The sequence below is a fragment of the Salmo trutta genome, chromosome 9 (assembly GCF_901001165.1).
Source record: "Salmo trutta chromosome 9, fSalTru1.1, whole genome shotgun sequence".
NCBI classification, from domain to species: domain Eukaryota; kingdom Metazoa; phylum Chordata; class Actinopteri; order Salmoniformes; family Salmonidae; genus Salmo; species Salmo trutta.
This window is the reverse complement of record NC_042965.1, coordinates 16,391,225-16,407,088: the sequence shown is the minus strand read 5'-3', so window position 1 is coordinate 16,407,088 and position 15,864 is coordinate 16,391,225. Positions and strand designations below refer to the sequence as shown.

At 42.9% G+C, this 15,864-nt stretch overlaps 1 protein-coding gene across 1 annotated transcript in view; it reads left to right on the top strand.

Moving 5' to 3' along the window:
- The window catches only part of LOC115200047 (transmembrane protein 132C), a 227,508-nt gene that overhangs the window by 193,575 nt on the left and 18,069 nt on the right, over nt 1–15,864 (top strand). The window contains exon 6 of the mRNA XM_029762731.1: nt 11,821–12,029. Coding sequence (XP_029618591.1) covers nt 11,821–12,029 — 209 coding nt within the window. The remainder of the gene's footprint in view (nt 1–11,820; nt 12,030–15,864) is intronic.

Below are 15,864 nucleotides of genomic sequence, written 5' to 3'. Positions count from 1 at the left end.
CCTTGCCATGTTAGCTAACCTGTTTAAGGCTGTCTTGTGGACCGGATCACCACATGGTGGGACTGGTTCAGTTAGTAGGCACAAAGCAACTTAATGCTAGGTGAACTAAATATGGGAGCTAATCTAGAAATAGCTAGATGGTGATTAGATAGCTAGCGTTCGTGTGAGGGCTAGTAGCGTAGCTTAAGCTAGCATGGGCCGGTACATGTTTCAACCTTACTAAACTTGCAGGATTCGTTTGAGGGCTGCCTGAGCGTGTATGTTTCCCATGTGGTATGAGGGCCCATAATAACTCTTTATTCATTTCGAACCAGTTTATGCATGTGCTAGTCAACGCATTGCTATGAGACTTTTGTGTTAGCTAGCTAATGTTCACGCAGTGGGCTAATAGCCTAGCTATAGCTAGCACTGCGTTAGCCAAAGAAAATGTGAGAATAGTGTTGCTTCTTCGGTCCTGAGAGTCTCAATTGACCATGGCAAGCTGGCAATCCCATCGTAGGTGAGAAGGGCCTCGGGTAAAGCATAAACTAGCTAGCTTTCGCCACGTGGTAGCTATTTAGCACAGTGCTAGCCAGAGAAAGTGTGTGCTTTCTTAGTCTCTCGACGAACAAAGTGTTTCTGTCGACCTTCCAACTGTGACGATAGGACAGTCAGTCTAGTCAACACGACACAAGGGGATGTGGGTTGCACTAAATGAGTGAGGAGAGTTAGCAATTCTACAATTTGGCCAGGTATAAAAGCGAATTGTGGTAGTATAGCTGGCCTTTCAGTGACCAACCCGAGTTAGCTAGCCAAGTCTCAGTAGCTAGCCATGTGATGCTAGCTACTACAGGAGAATTAGGGAGTAGAAAAAGCAGAAGAGCTAATTCTACACAAAAACATTCCTTTCGTTAGTTGTTCAACACAAAAAGACAAGCGCTGAGGTTTACCGTTTGGCAGCGTTAACCTTGTGGTTCACCTGAGAACAGTTGATCAGGAAGACAGGGATCAAGTCGTGCTGAGGAGAGCTTTACGAATGTAGTGATCTTCGCAAGGAAGAGAGAGAGAGAATAACCAGAGGGCAGGATGAGTGGCGCCTTATTAAAAGGGAGGGGCTCACCTCTTTCGCCACTCAACTTGTCTGTCTCCAACAGACGTTGTGTGATTGGTTCTTCCTATAGTGAATCCGCCTATCAGTGAATCCCAATGTGAGACATCGAAACAAGTATTTGAAAGAGAACCAGTAGAAAGAAATCCATTTGGGAATTGAAGTCTAAAGCAGTCATTGATATCAGAGGATGAAGAGAGCTCTGATGCTTGACTGTAGCCCTTGGGCTACCCTACACAGTGTACTCCAGACCTTCTTATAGAGACTCATGTCAGGGAGAGAGAAAATAAGTAATAAGGGCCAAGAAACCAGAAAGCCTTGTTCTTTTGTTTGGTGAACAGGAAAGATGGAAAGTTCTACTTGAGCAGCTGGGAGTCTGGGGTTCTTAACAATAGCATAGCTTAATCATGATGGGCCCAAGTGCCCAAAAAAATTACGGGCCCCTATCACCACCCATATTTCCCTTAAAATTGAAATAATTTTGTTGGTAAGGCTGTGTGTTAATATTACTAAGTATTGTAACAGCAGAGCAGAACCTAATCTAAGGGCACATTTGAAGCTGTTACCAGAGAAGCCGCAATATAGCCAATACATTCAGCACCATGGACGGCGGTCAGAAATTAACCCGTATAAGTCTATCAACACCACGGAAAGTGCAAAGCGGTCAAAAAACACCCTACTTTATCTGCAAATAATAGGCAATAGCCTATATTATAAAACATAAATATATAGATCAATGTCTTGACAAAAACACCGAAACACAGCTAATGACCCAGTACATGCTCGCCGAAGTTATGCACAGCGTCAAAACTGCCATACCGGTATTTCAAATGACCTGCCTCCTGCAGAGGCCTATATCAAAAACACCAGCAAATCAATCAAGTGGAGCATTCAAACAGATTGCTTAAATTGCAGCATGCCTTTTAACAGTATATGATGCGTATGTGCTAACTATTATGTTATAGCCTAGTTAAACGTATAGGCTATGATGACAATGAAATGGCTCAGCGGCCGTGCACCAGAACATGGTTCCAAAGACAGATCGAGCATAGTCGTAGATTGACAAGCAATGTAAATTAATCTCAATAAATCTTGATTTATATAGGCTGTCTGGGTAGCCTGCCCTGTAAAAATATAAGCTTACTCACTCATTTGATTGGCATTCGACAGGCCTTGCGCTCTGCGAAGTCGTTGACTATGGCATTCAAATCCATGGTCCTGGCCCTGGTGTTTTCAATGAGCAGAATGGCCAACTCAGTCTCTCCTGTCCCATGCTGCTCCTCAGGTATGATTTAATTATTTTCAGTTTGGAAAAGGAGCACTCGGCACTGGCTACCGTTACAGGCAGAGTCATAAAAAGGAGCATTGCTGTAACTACTTCCCCAATTGTAGCAGTGACTTAATTGTAGTCCACAATGAGCATCTTGGCCATGTCTCTCAGTGTATTGTGCTTTGCTATTTCCTTCTTAAAACAGGCCCTGAAAGAGAGTAATTGGCTAGGGAAGCTTGCTGATATACCTTTGATGTAATGTTCAGCCAGCCGGCTGGTGGTCTCATAGAGCACATCATCATCTGCGTTGGCCAGGCTAGTGGGATGGATGGAGTCAAACAGACTCGATGTTGCCCAGAGTTTTACATTTGTTTGACAGCTGGTGGATAACGATGTCAAGGTGTGCATTAAAGATGTTGACTCTAAAACTACTCTCCTCATCAGACAGTCACTCGTCCTCGCATAGCTCATCAAAATGACGCCTCACCTTCCTTTTCCGAGTGTCTTCAAATGTGTTCTGAGCTCCCCATTTGTCAGTAAGGGTCTCTGCAGTGACTTTGGCCTTCTCAAAATCCTGTCGGAATCCGGACAGGACCTCTATCATGTCCTTGAGTAGGCTGACTGCCCTGTGCAGGTCTGCGTCTTTGGCCTGTAGCATTTTGGAGACAACGTTCACATTTTCTAAAACCTCAGTCTGCAGAACGACTACATTTTTAAAATACATTTTCTGATGCAAAATCGAATATACCACTCAACATTGACCATCTCTTTATGCTATGCCTGAAAAAGGTGTATAACAGTTCAACAGTATCATAAAACTGTTTAATCTCTGGCACATTTTTGACAGAGTCATATAGAGCCAGGTTAAGATTGTGCGCTGCGCAATGCACATAAACAGCAAGCGTCTCTTTTTCGGATATTCTGGCCTGCACACCCGAATAGACCCCGCTCATGTTACGCCTGCATCATACGCCTGCCCACAACATTTTGAAATATCCAGCCCACTATCTTCTATGCTGCACAGGATTTTATGTTGAAGCTCAGCTGCTGATGTGTCAGCAGTCTCCAGAAATGCCCAAACGACTCTGTGATGGTCAGATCTGTGGCAACATTATTTGCATCCCTTATCACTTTCACATAGCAATAAACCTGGCTTAACTGGTCTACTTTGGATACATCCAGTGTGGTGTCCTGCATCTCTCCCTGAATGTCATACTTCTCTCGCTGGCTAAGATATAAATCAGCTCATTTTGAGAACTGAGATAGTTAACGGATCCTGCGGGGCGTTATAAAAGTTATTTCAGAACTGGGTCATAAAATGACAGCAGTTCAATTATACTGAGAAAATTCACACGGTTGGCCTGCCCCAGCCTTTCACGGTGCCATCTGAACGCCAAATTACATGACCAAGTGTGAAAGATACATTAACTATGCGTTCCAACACCTGTCGCCAGAAATCTTGTTACGCACGCCTCTCCATTTGCGTCAATAGTGCCATTGAGCTTCCATTGCTCAAATACCAAACAGGCACCCATGTGAATCTGGGATGTCTCATGACATGCTATTTTGGATGTTAGATGGCTCCAATCTCTCACCCCATTGACCCACGCATCAGAGAAGAAAGGGGCACTCCGATTTCCGAACAGCCAGCAAGGCTCACAATACGCGCAATCTAGCTTGGCCAAATAACATAGCCATGTAAGTGGTCATTTGATTCCAGCCTTGGTTGAAGTGGTGTAATATGACTCTGAAAAACACAGCCTTTCGTGATTGCTTGGGAATGGGCCAGTAGGCTTACACGAGCCTAATGCAATAACGTGCCATTTAACTTTTGCATCCACATTTGTTGCATAATGCCCCGTCAGTTGGATAGGTAAAAACGCCGTCTGTCCCACTTCCACCTGTTTCCTCAGCTGCCACGATTCTAGCCTCGCCTGCTCCTCTTCGAACCCTGCCCGGTCCGAGGATAGCTTGTCCGTGGTAGTATGGCCTGGCTTGTGCTCAGGGTTGTATCCCCCGGTACCTGACAACCTGTATCCTCCTCTGTTCAAAGTTGCTTCTTCTGGCACAATGGAACAGCTTGGCCTTGGCTCACTTGACCCGCTAAAAGCTGCTGCTGGCAATGATAAACCTACATCCTCTTCTGGTCCCGCTACATTGCTTGTGCTAGCGATGCCTGCACTTGAACTGCATTTGAAAAAGGAATCTAATTTAACACATTTTGATACCTCCTTTGCTTTCTAATTTTTGGCCTTCCTCTTTTAGGCTCCACTTTTGTGTTGATACATTGCTGATTTAAAAGCTGTATTTTCTATTCTCAACTTTCTCTCTTTATTTTATCTTTGTTGGCCATTGTCTCTTGATAGCTAACTCAACTGTTGCTTAAAACGATGACAGAAACAACAACGCTTTGGACCAATCAATTGGTCAAAAGAACAGACGACTCTTGATCGACCAATATATTTTTTGGTCGGGGACAGCCCTAGATAGTCTTAAAACAAACATCTCAAAAACAACTTTCTATCGCTGAGTCACTCACTGTTGTGCAGCATGTCATCAGAGTGCGCAGCTGAACACTGTATGCTGGAAAACTCCCAGTTTGTTATTTTTGTTTAAAACAAAACTGCTATTAAATAAGAATACCAACCTTATTTTTGTGTGGACTCCGTAACGCGTTTAGCTTTTAACAATTAAGAAACACCGCTAACAAAACAACAGCGCGAGTTGGCTGTACTACAGACACCGGTTGTCGTCATGGGAAAGACGCATTGTTAAAAACTCTTGAAAAACAACTGGTTGCAGTAAAGAGCCAACCTGGATACTAAGGAGATCCTGAGGGAAATCGACGAGTACCAACAGCTTTACGCTATGAAGGAACAACATACTCCATCATGGAAAGATCCGACTACCTCACAAAAGAACTCTAACCCGACAAAAAAATGAAAAACAGATTAATCTACAGACACGGACGGTTTACTTACTGTTGAAGTAGAGGCTAGTACTGTGACTGGAATTCATGCAACACTGGAAAAGTTATGTGAGGAGGTAGCAAGGCTGAGGGGGAGTTTGGAATTTAGCCAGAGTAAAATTCTCACGCTCCAAGGAGAAAACAAGGCACTCACAGCCAAGGTAAAAATCCACGATTCCAACATGGATTGTCGCCTCAGGGAAAACAGGGTGATGAAGGAGTCGCTGCTAGACAAACAAAGTTGTAGCATGCGTGAAAATCAAATATTTTCTGGGATTCCTGAGGACACATCCAATAATCCATTGTGCGCGATCAGAGAATTCATGCAATCCTTCTTGAGACTGTAAGAGACTGTAAACAAGGTGGCTTTCCACCGTGTACACAGATTTGGAGCTCGGAGGGCCAAGGGTCCCCAACTGATCATCACAAAATTTGATCACTACCAACAAAAGAAGCTGATCAAAAGCAGGGGAAGGGAGCTTAAAGGCACCAAATTCGGTCTCAATGACCAATTTCCACGGGAGATAAACTAACGTCGCAAGAGACTGAAATCCTGTACAGAGGCAACAGAGGGAGAGGGGTAAGCGTGCCTTTCTCATTGTGGATAAACTCTTTATAGATGGACAGCTATTCTGAGACAGTTCCATAACACCATGGCTGTACAAACTTTTACAGGGACTTCAGGTTACGAAAAAAAGAAAGTATGGGAACTGTAAAAATATCTGAACACTATGAAGTGGATATGAACACACAGGTACTCAATTACATGTTCACTTACACATATGGACTTATACATACACATACACACTTGATCTCGCTCTCTTCTCTCACTCCCGCTTTCTCTCTTTTCTTCTCTCCCTCTCTCACTTCTCTTTCTTTTGTCGAGAACTGTTCTATAATTTAATGTTTCTTGTTTGTCTATCTTTTCTATGTCTTTGTCTACATGTTTATATATGTTTACAACAAGCAAGGGGAAGATATCAGAATAGGGACATTGGGGAATAATAACATATTGTACGGGATACATTTGTACTGTAGTGATGTCGTCTCATAGTAATGCAAGGTCTCTTTCATGATCATGTGAAATGTCAATTGCTATGGAAATGCTGGGATGTGTAATTTCAATGATGTTAAAGGTAATTATGATGCAACTATGATGGTGATACGATATAGGATGACAATTATCGTCATGAATATTAAGGCTATATGCACTACATGTTACACACATAGACACTTAACCATGCAAATTGGCGGGGTTATTATTTATTTGGACATCACACATTATAGTCTTACTCTTATACAGACATTGTACACACTATCACTAAATCACATCCAATATCATACACATCAACTTACTCAGATTTACTACACACATAATATCTTGTCTCAATTTTCGAACATCTGTGGTATTGGCTCACAGGCAAACAGGCAAGGGAATAAAAAATTTATTGCTAGAACCTATTTCTTGAATTCTAAATATCAGACATTTGAAAGCGCTAATTTTGACTGTCATAATACCTCTGATGGCAGTAACTTTACAAGCACTAATTATGGTCAATTTAGACTGGAATAGTACCTAGTTATGGTAAGGGGTGAAATAAGTATAGCCAGTTATAATTGTAATGGTTTAGCAGATTATAAAAAAAGAAGATAAGTCTTTACGTGGCTAAAAGAAAAGGAATATAAAATATACTGTTTACAGGAAACTCACTTTACATCCTTAGATGAAGTTACGTGAAAAATGAATGGGGTGGTGAAATACTTTTCTGTCATGGACAAAGGAACTCAAAAGGTGTGATGATATTAATTAACAAAAATTTAAATCTGAATGTGCAAATAGTTAGGAATGATTCGCATGGAAGGTGGATCTTTTTTAATATGAAAGTGGACGAAAAAGAGATTTGGCTCATTAATCTATATGGTCCAAATCAGGATGATCCATACTTCGAAAATATTTATACCAATTTATTGAACTTACAGACAACAAATGATCAAATCATTATGGTAGGAGACTATAACACAGTGTTAAGTACCTCAATGGACCGTAAAGGAAATCACTCTACAAACTATCATCACTGTGCCCTTAAGGAAATCACAAATATTATGGACACATTAGAAATAGTGAATATTTGGAGACTAAAAAAACCCCGACCTAGTGAGATATACATAGAGGAGACTTAATCAAGCTAGTCGTCATGATGACTTTCTTGTCTCTTCCTCTCTTTCATCAAAGCTTTAAAAAGTTTTAATAGGAAACAGAGTGCAATCAGATCATCATCTACAGTGGCTTGCAAAAGTATTCACCCCCCTTGGCATTTTTCCTATTTTGTTGCCTTACAACCTGTAATTAAAATAGATTTTTTGGGGGGGTTGTATCATTTGATTTACACAACATGCCTAACACTTTGAAGATGCAAAATATGTTTTATTGTGAAACAAACAAGAAATAAGACAACAAAAACATAAAACTTGAGCGTGCATAACTATTCACCCCCTCCCCCCCAAAGTCAATACTTTGTAGGGACACCTTTTGCAGCAAATAGAGCTGCAAGTCTCTTGGAGTATGTCTCTATAAGCTTGGCACACCTAGCCACTGGGATTTTTGCCCATTCTTCAAGGCAAAACTGCTCCAGCTCCTTCAAGTTGGATGGGTTCCTCTGGTGTATAACAATCTTTAAGTTATACCACAGATTCTCAATTGGATTGAGGTCTAGCCTTTGACTAGGCCATTCCAAGACATGTACATGTTTTCCCTTAATAAACCACTCGAGTGTTGCTTTAGCAGTATGCTTAGGGTCATTGTCCTGCTGGAAGGTGAACCTCCATCCCAGTCTCAAATTTCTGGAAGACTGAAACAGGTTTCCCTCAAGAATTTCCCTGTATTTAGCACCATCCATAATTCCTTCAATTCTGACCAGTTTCCCAGTCCCTGCCGATGAAAAACATCCCCACAGCATGATGCTGCCACCACCATCCTTCACTGTGGGGATGGTGTCCTCGGGGTGATGAAAGGTGTTGGGTTTGCGCCAGACTAGCATTTTCCTTGATGGCCAAAAAGCTACATTTTTGTCTCATCTGACCAGAGTACCTTTTTCCATATGTTTGGGGAGTCTCCCACATGCCTTTTGGCGAACACCAAACGTGTTTGCTTATTTTTTTCTTGAAGCAATGTCTTTTTTCTGGCCACTCTTCCATAAAGCCTAGCTCTGTGGAGTGTATGGCTTAAAGTGGTCCTATGGACAGATACTCCAATCTCTGCTGTGGAGCTTTGCAGCTCCTTCAGTGTTATCTTTGGTCTCTTTGTTGCCTCTCTGATTAATGCCCTCCTTGCCTGGTCCGTGAGTTTTGGTGGGCGGCCCTCTCTTGGCAGGTTTGTTGTGGTGCCATATTCTTTCAATTTTTTAATAATGGATTTAATGGTGCTCCGTGGGATGTTCAAAGTTTCAGATATTTTTTTAGAACCCAACCCTGATCTGTACTTGATGATGCTGTGACACACTGCGCCAGACCATGACGGACCCTCCACCTCCAAATCGATCCCGCTCCAGAGTACAGGCCTCGGTGTAACACTCATTCCTTCGACGATAAATGCGAATCCGACCATCACCCCTGGTGAGACAAAACCGCAACTCGTCAGTGAAGAGCACTTTTTGCCAGTCCTGTCTGGTCCAGCGACAGTGGGTTTGTGCCCATAGGCGATGTTGTTGCCGGTGATGTCTGGTGAGGACCTGCCTTACAACAAGCCTACAAGCCTTCAGTCCAGCCTCTCTCAGCCTATTGCGGACAGTCTGAGCACTGATGGAGGGATTGTGCATTCCTGGTGTAACTCGGGTAGTTGTTGTTGCCATCCTGTACCTGTCCCACAGGTGTGATGCTCGGATGTATCGATCCTGTGCAGGTGTTGTTACACGTGGTCTGCCACTGTGAGGACGATCAGTTGTCCGTCCTGTCTCCCTGTAGTGCTGTCTCACAGTACGGACATTGCAATTTCTTGCCCTGGCCACATTTGCAGTCCTCATGCCTCCTTGCAGCATGCCTAAGGCACGTTCACACAGATGAGCAGGGACCCTGGGCATCTTTCTTTTGGTGTTTTTCAGAGTCAGTAGAAAGGCCTCTTTAGTGTCCTACGTTTTCATAACTGTGACCTTAATTGCCTACCCTCTGTAAGCTGTTAGTGTCTTAATGACCGTTCCACAGGTGCATGTTCATTAATTGTTTATGGTTCATTGAACAAGCATGGGAAACAGTGTTTAAACCCTTTACAATGAAGATTTGTGAAGTTATTTGGATTTTTATGAATTATCTTTGAAAGACAGGGTCTTGAAAAAGGGCCGTTTCTTTTTTTGCTAAGTTTAGATGGATTAAATAGTTTATGTTGCGTAGAAATTGGGAGAGGGTGGCCAGCAGAGATAAGTGGGATGGATTGAGGGAAGCTGAGGGTTGGGATGTGGAATTGGGAGTGGAATGATGGTCAAAGATAAAGTATAAAAAGTATAAAAATAATCAAAAGTAAGTTTGAATGACACTGAGGGGCAATGTTTTTACAGCTAATGCCGGTTTGCCTGAGGCTGATGCCGTGCAGGTGTTTGTACACATGCATATACACATACTCTCATTCAAATGCACACATACATGGACACACGCATATGTAAATAGTGCCAGACATGCACTCAAACATATACAGTTGGCCTTGCTGTTATGATTTTAGTTGTCCTTGATATCCTTAGTTTTTTTTTCTTGCATTGTTGTTTTCTTGAAAAATAAATAAATAAGAACAACGCTTTGGAGAGTATTTGCACAATGAATCCCAGAATGCATTTCATTATCTTAACATGGTATTGAAACTATTGAATAATATGATTTATTTAGCAAATTAATATCATTTTGTTGGCGAAACCATCAATGAGGTCATTTATCATATAGCCTACGTTAAGGAAGATCTTCTCGTCAAATCGTAGACATGATGGACCTGCGTCAACAATTAATACTTGAGGATGGTGGGACGGTATTCATATTACATATGGGGCTTGTCACCGGGCCCATGTACGTCGCGGGCCCTGGTGTGACCACACCGGCTGAAGCTACGCCACTGGTTCTTAAACTGCATCAGACAAGCAGTGATGCAGGAAAGAGAGCTCCGGAGGAGCTTGGCTATCTGTCACACAAACCCTTTTACTTGAGGATACACTCTCTGTTCTGTGAATGATAAATGCTTATTCATGTATTTTATATCTGACAGTAAAGAAACAACTTTGAAATTGAAAAACATATTTTATGAACTAATCTCAATTCGTCTCATTGAAGTAGTAAACTGCTATTGGGAGTTTGCTCATAATATCTGCTTTAAAAATAGGTTAATATTGTCTACTCCATATGCTTTTAGAATCTTTGTGTGTGTGTGCATGTGTTTTTGTGTTTGATGCACTCCTGCAGCTGCCGGCCACACCTCTGAATGACCTTCGTGGTTGTGTTTGGTTGTGTGTGTGTGTGTTTTGTATTTGTGGTGCTAAACTGGCTTCATTATAAGGCTTTGAGAAATAGAGGCTGAGTGTGGATCAGAGTAGTTGCTAGTGAAGGGGCGAGTCAGCCAGCTAAAGCGATGACGAGCTGTGAAGCCCTGCCTCTTTCAATGTCATGCAATTGGCCCAGTGATTTCCTCTGAAAGGCCATTTGTAAAACAGATGGTTTTGAATTTTCATGTTATCAGTGGAGACCTGCCTTCCTTTCTCTTGCTGCCATCTGTTGGTTCTACGTTCTGTTGGTACTATGTAGCCCTGGGCAGATGCATTGGTAATCTAAGGACCTGTATTGCAACCCTCCCTCCACACATTTAAGATGTGCCCCCGCCCTCCTCCTTTCTCCTTTTGTAGTTGGGAATAAAGATTATGGATGAACAGTGAAGCTTTCATCTTATTTTTCAAAGGACAAACGCTAGATAAAATGTATCAGAGGGACACACAACACTGTAGTGCATCTCATATTGGTCCATTGTAGGGTCAAAATAAAAGACAACCTACAGTACAATACAGTACAGTACATTACAGTTTGAAAAGTGTGTGTGTGTGTGTGTGTGTACTTGTTCTCCTACCTTATCATGACCCCAATATCCTGACAAGTTAGGAAAACAAGAACTAAAAAAGTCTGGACTTTTTCCATGTCCTAAATTTGTTCAAATGTTATTTTAAGCTTAAGGGTTAGGTTTCGGGGCTAAGGTTAGGGTAAGACTTAAGGTTAAGGTTAGGGTTTTGGGGGTTAAGGATAGGGTTAAAGTTAGGTTAGGGGTTAGGGAAAATAGGATTTTTAATGTTGAAACATTTTTACTCCCCAAAAAGTCCAGAAATGTCATGAAAATAAAGCTGTGTGTGTCCACGTGCATGCTTGTGTCCAGCCTTGTCCATTGAGTTGGATTTGTCTGGTTCTGATGGTGCTGGTTGGGGATCTCTTTAGGTGACACTTACACATGCTTCTCTCCCCTCCTCTCCAATTCCTGTCCAGGTGTCAGACAGGTGTGACTACGTGTTTGTGAATGGGAAGGAGATGAAGGGCAAGGTGAGGATGATGGTGAACTTCACCTACAGCTACCTGAGTGCCCAGCTGGAGATGAACGTGTGGATCCCACGGCTGCCCCTCCAGATCGAGGTGTCTGACACAGAGCTCAGCCAAATCAAGGGATGGAGGGTGCCCATCATGACCAGCAGCCAAAGGTATGTGTCCCTCGTCCCCCTCCATAGAATCACATAGACAGACTCTTCACCCATGCAGTCCTCGCCAGGTAAGTGGACAGAGAATGGAGATGATCGAAAGAGCATGCACAAAAGCTCTTATTTTCAACATATCATATTGTTCTGCACTTTGTGCAGGTCACACATCTCCCCCCGGACCCGAGACCTCGTCTCCTCTAACACCTTATCCACCAACACCTTATTCTGCTTGCCTCACACTCTTTGTGCTGCTCTCCTCACACTCCAATGATGGGAGCAGACCTCAGGTCTACCTACTGGAATTAGTACTGGACATATTCACTATTGTACCAAAACAAACAGCAAATGCATCCAACACTGCATCACAAGTTTGATGTAATCATTGAGTGCTAGGAATATGGGACGAAATAATACACTTTTGACTACTTTAATACACATAAACTCAACAAAAAAAGAAACGTCCCTTTTTACAGGACCCTGTCTTTCAAAGATGATTCGTAAAAATACAAATAACTTCACAGATCTTCATTGTAAAGGGTTTAAACACTGTTTCCCATGCTTATTCAATGAACCATAAACAATGAATGAACATGCACCGGTCGTTAAGACACTAACAGCTTACAGACGGTACAAACCCACCGTCGCTGGACCAGACAGAACTGGCAAAAAGTGCTCTTCACTGACGAGTCGCGGTTTTGTCTCACCAGGGGTGATGGTTGGATTCGCGTTTATCGTCGAAGGAATGAGCGTTACACCGAGGCCTGTACTCTGGAGCGAGATCGATTTGGAGGTGGAGGGTCCGTCATGGTCTGGGGCAGTGTGTCACAGCATCATCGGACTGAGCTTGTTGTCATTGCAGGCAATCTCAACGCTGTGCGTTACAGGGAAGACATCCTCCTCCCTCATGTGGTACCCTTCCTGCAGGCTCATCCTGACATGACCCTCCAGCATGACAATGCCACCAGCCATACTGCTCGTTCTGTGTGTGATTTCCTGCAAGATAGGAATGTCAGTGTTCTGTCATGGCCAGCGAAGAGCCCGGATCTCAATCCTATTGAGCACGTCTGGGACCTGTTAGATCGAAGGGTGAGGGCTAGGGCCATTCCCCCCAGAAATGTCCGAGAACTTGCAGGTGCCTTGGTGGAAGAGTGGGGTAACATGTCACAGCAAGAACTGGCAAATCTGGTGCAGTCCATGAGGAGATGCACAGCTGGTGGCCACACCGGATACTGACTGTTACTTTTGATGTTGACCCCCCCTTTGTTCAGGGACACATTATTCCATTTCTGTTAGTCACATGTCTGTGGAACTTGTTTAGTTTATGTCTCAGTTGTTGAATCTTGTTATGTTCATACAAATATTTACACATGTTACGTTTGCTGAAAATAAACGCAGTTGACAGTGAGAGGACGCTTCTTTTTTTGTTGAGTTTATAAGGGAATTTGTCCCAATACTTTTGATCACCTAACATGGGGGGACTATGTACAAAAAGTGCTGTAATTTCTAAATGTTTCACCCGATATGGATAAAAATACCCTCAAATTAAAGCTGACAGTCTGCATTTTAACCTCGTAGCCATTGAATCATTTCAAATCCAAAGTGCTGGAGTACAAAGACAAAACAACATGTGTCACTGTCCCAATACTTTTGGAGCTCACTGTAGTTTGGATTTGTGGGGGCTTGTTGTGTTATGTGCGATGTTGTTATCCAAATGTGTGTTGGGACAGCCCATTTCTGTTGTTGTTGATGAGTGTGTGTCCGGTCTGGCATGGCTGCCGACAGATCTCTGGGAGACGGACCATCTTTGTTTATCAGGGAATAACAGGCGTGACCTTGCAAAGTAGCAGCGTGACTGGTGACAAGAGCGGCACCGGCACCCGTCCACCGAGCAGGGGGCCACTCAGAGCCACAATACCAAGAGAAGGGACCTGCCTCCGTCTGATAGGCTGCCAAGTGTTCCACACAGACACGGGGGAGAGAGAGAAAGAAAGAGAGAGACAAAGAGAGAGGGAGGGGGAGTGACAGTCAGGGCCGGCTCTAGCTTCTGGTTGGGGGGCCGCCACCTTGTGGCAAAACATTTTAGTGGCCTCTTTTCTTGACGGTGGAGAGGAATGTTTTAGTTTTAAATTGAATTTAGCCGAATAGACTGCCAGTAGCCTACCAAAGGTTTCACCGTGTTCATTACAATGTAATATAATGAACACGGTGCATCTCTAGTCCAAACCTTTCAGTAGTTAGGCTATCCATATTACCAGAGCTTCATCTTATTCTTTCTATTTCTATGGCGGATTTGCGGCCGAATGGAACATGCCAAAACTTTGGAGATAACAATAGATGGCAAAGTCAAAGTTTTTTCCTATCCATCTGTGGCAAAGTTTTCCCTAAATGCTTATGACAAATCCATCTCCAGAACCTGCCATAGCTTAGCCAGCTGGCTAGTCTTTTGAATACGGTGTAACAGATTGCTAGCTCGATAATGCTAGCTAGCTGCACTGACAGCCCTACTTGTTGTTTTTTCTCTGCTACACGTGGAAATCACCACAACGTTCCCACCCCCAATTTCTGAAAATGTATTAGAAGCCTGCATCATTCTTCGAAGGTGGAACCTAAACGAGACTTAATGCTATAGGACAGGCATTACATCGAAATAGGGGTGCCCTCTGGTGGGGGCCTTTAAAGCTAAATTCCTACAATTCTACAAATTTTGCCATGACTTACGCCATGTTCATATGATATCTGAGTGAGACTGACTAACAAAATCAATGGCAGCCCCCTGGAAGTCAAGACCCCTGGGCACGCACCCTGCGTGCTTGGCCAGTATTCGGCCATGATTACTAGAAGTTTAAATAGCTGGCTAGACTAACTACCAATCAAAAAATGTACATGGCTAACTGTCACCTTATTCGAGTGACTGACATAACAAGAGAAAAACTGCTGATGTACAACCAAATATTGAAATTGCACCTGGTGTATTCTACTATTCTAACTCTCAATAGTAAGTTGAGACAGAGAGCACACTTGTATCCCTGAGCGAGGGGGATTAATTAATGTGCCTGCTTGTAAACGGTTATCTGCATTTTCTCTTCCAAGAAAATCTATAGCTTTTTATGGTCTAAGTGACCGCTTATGCCTGGAGCCGGCCCTGGCGACAGTGTCCAGGCCTTGGGAGTGGGGTGCTTGCCAGAACGCTAGCTTCAGTGTTTCATTTGCAAGGTTTGCTTACCCCCCACCCAGCCCCCTCCAAGATAACCATTTACAAGCAGGCACATTAATTCATTCCCCTCGCTCAGGGATACAAGTGTGCTCTCTGTGAGGGATGCGCAACATGTCATGATGCTTTTCTTATCATGGCTATGTTTCCTTTGTTACAGGTTGCATTTGGGAAGTGCTTCTTATGTTGTTTTTAGAACATCTGCATGTTTCTTATAATATACAGTGGCAAGAAAAAGTATGTGAACCCTTTGGAATTACCTGGATTTCTGCATAAATTTGATTTGATCTTCATCTAAGTCACAACAATAGACAAACTCAGTGTGCTTAAACTAATAACACACAAATTATTGTATTTTTCTTGTCTATATTAAATATAGAATTGTGTAGGTTGGAAAAACTATGTGAACCCCTAGGCTAATGACTTCTCCAAAAGCTAATTGGAGTCAGAAGTCAACTAACCTGGAGTTGAATCAATGAGACGAGATTGGAGATTTTGGTTAGAGCTGCCCTGCCCCATAAAAAACACTCACAAAAGATGAGTTTGCTATTCACAAGAAGCATTGCTTGATGTGAACCATGCCTCGAACAAAAAAGATCTCAGAAGACCTAAGATTAAGAATTGTTG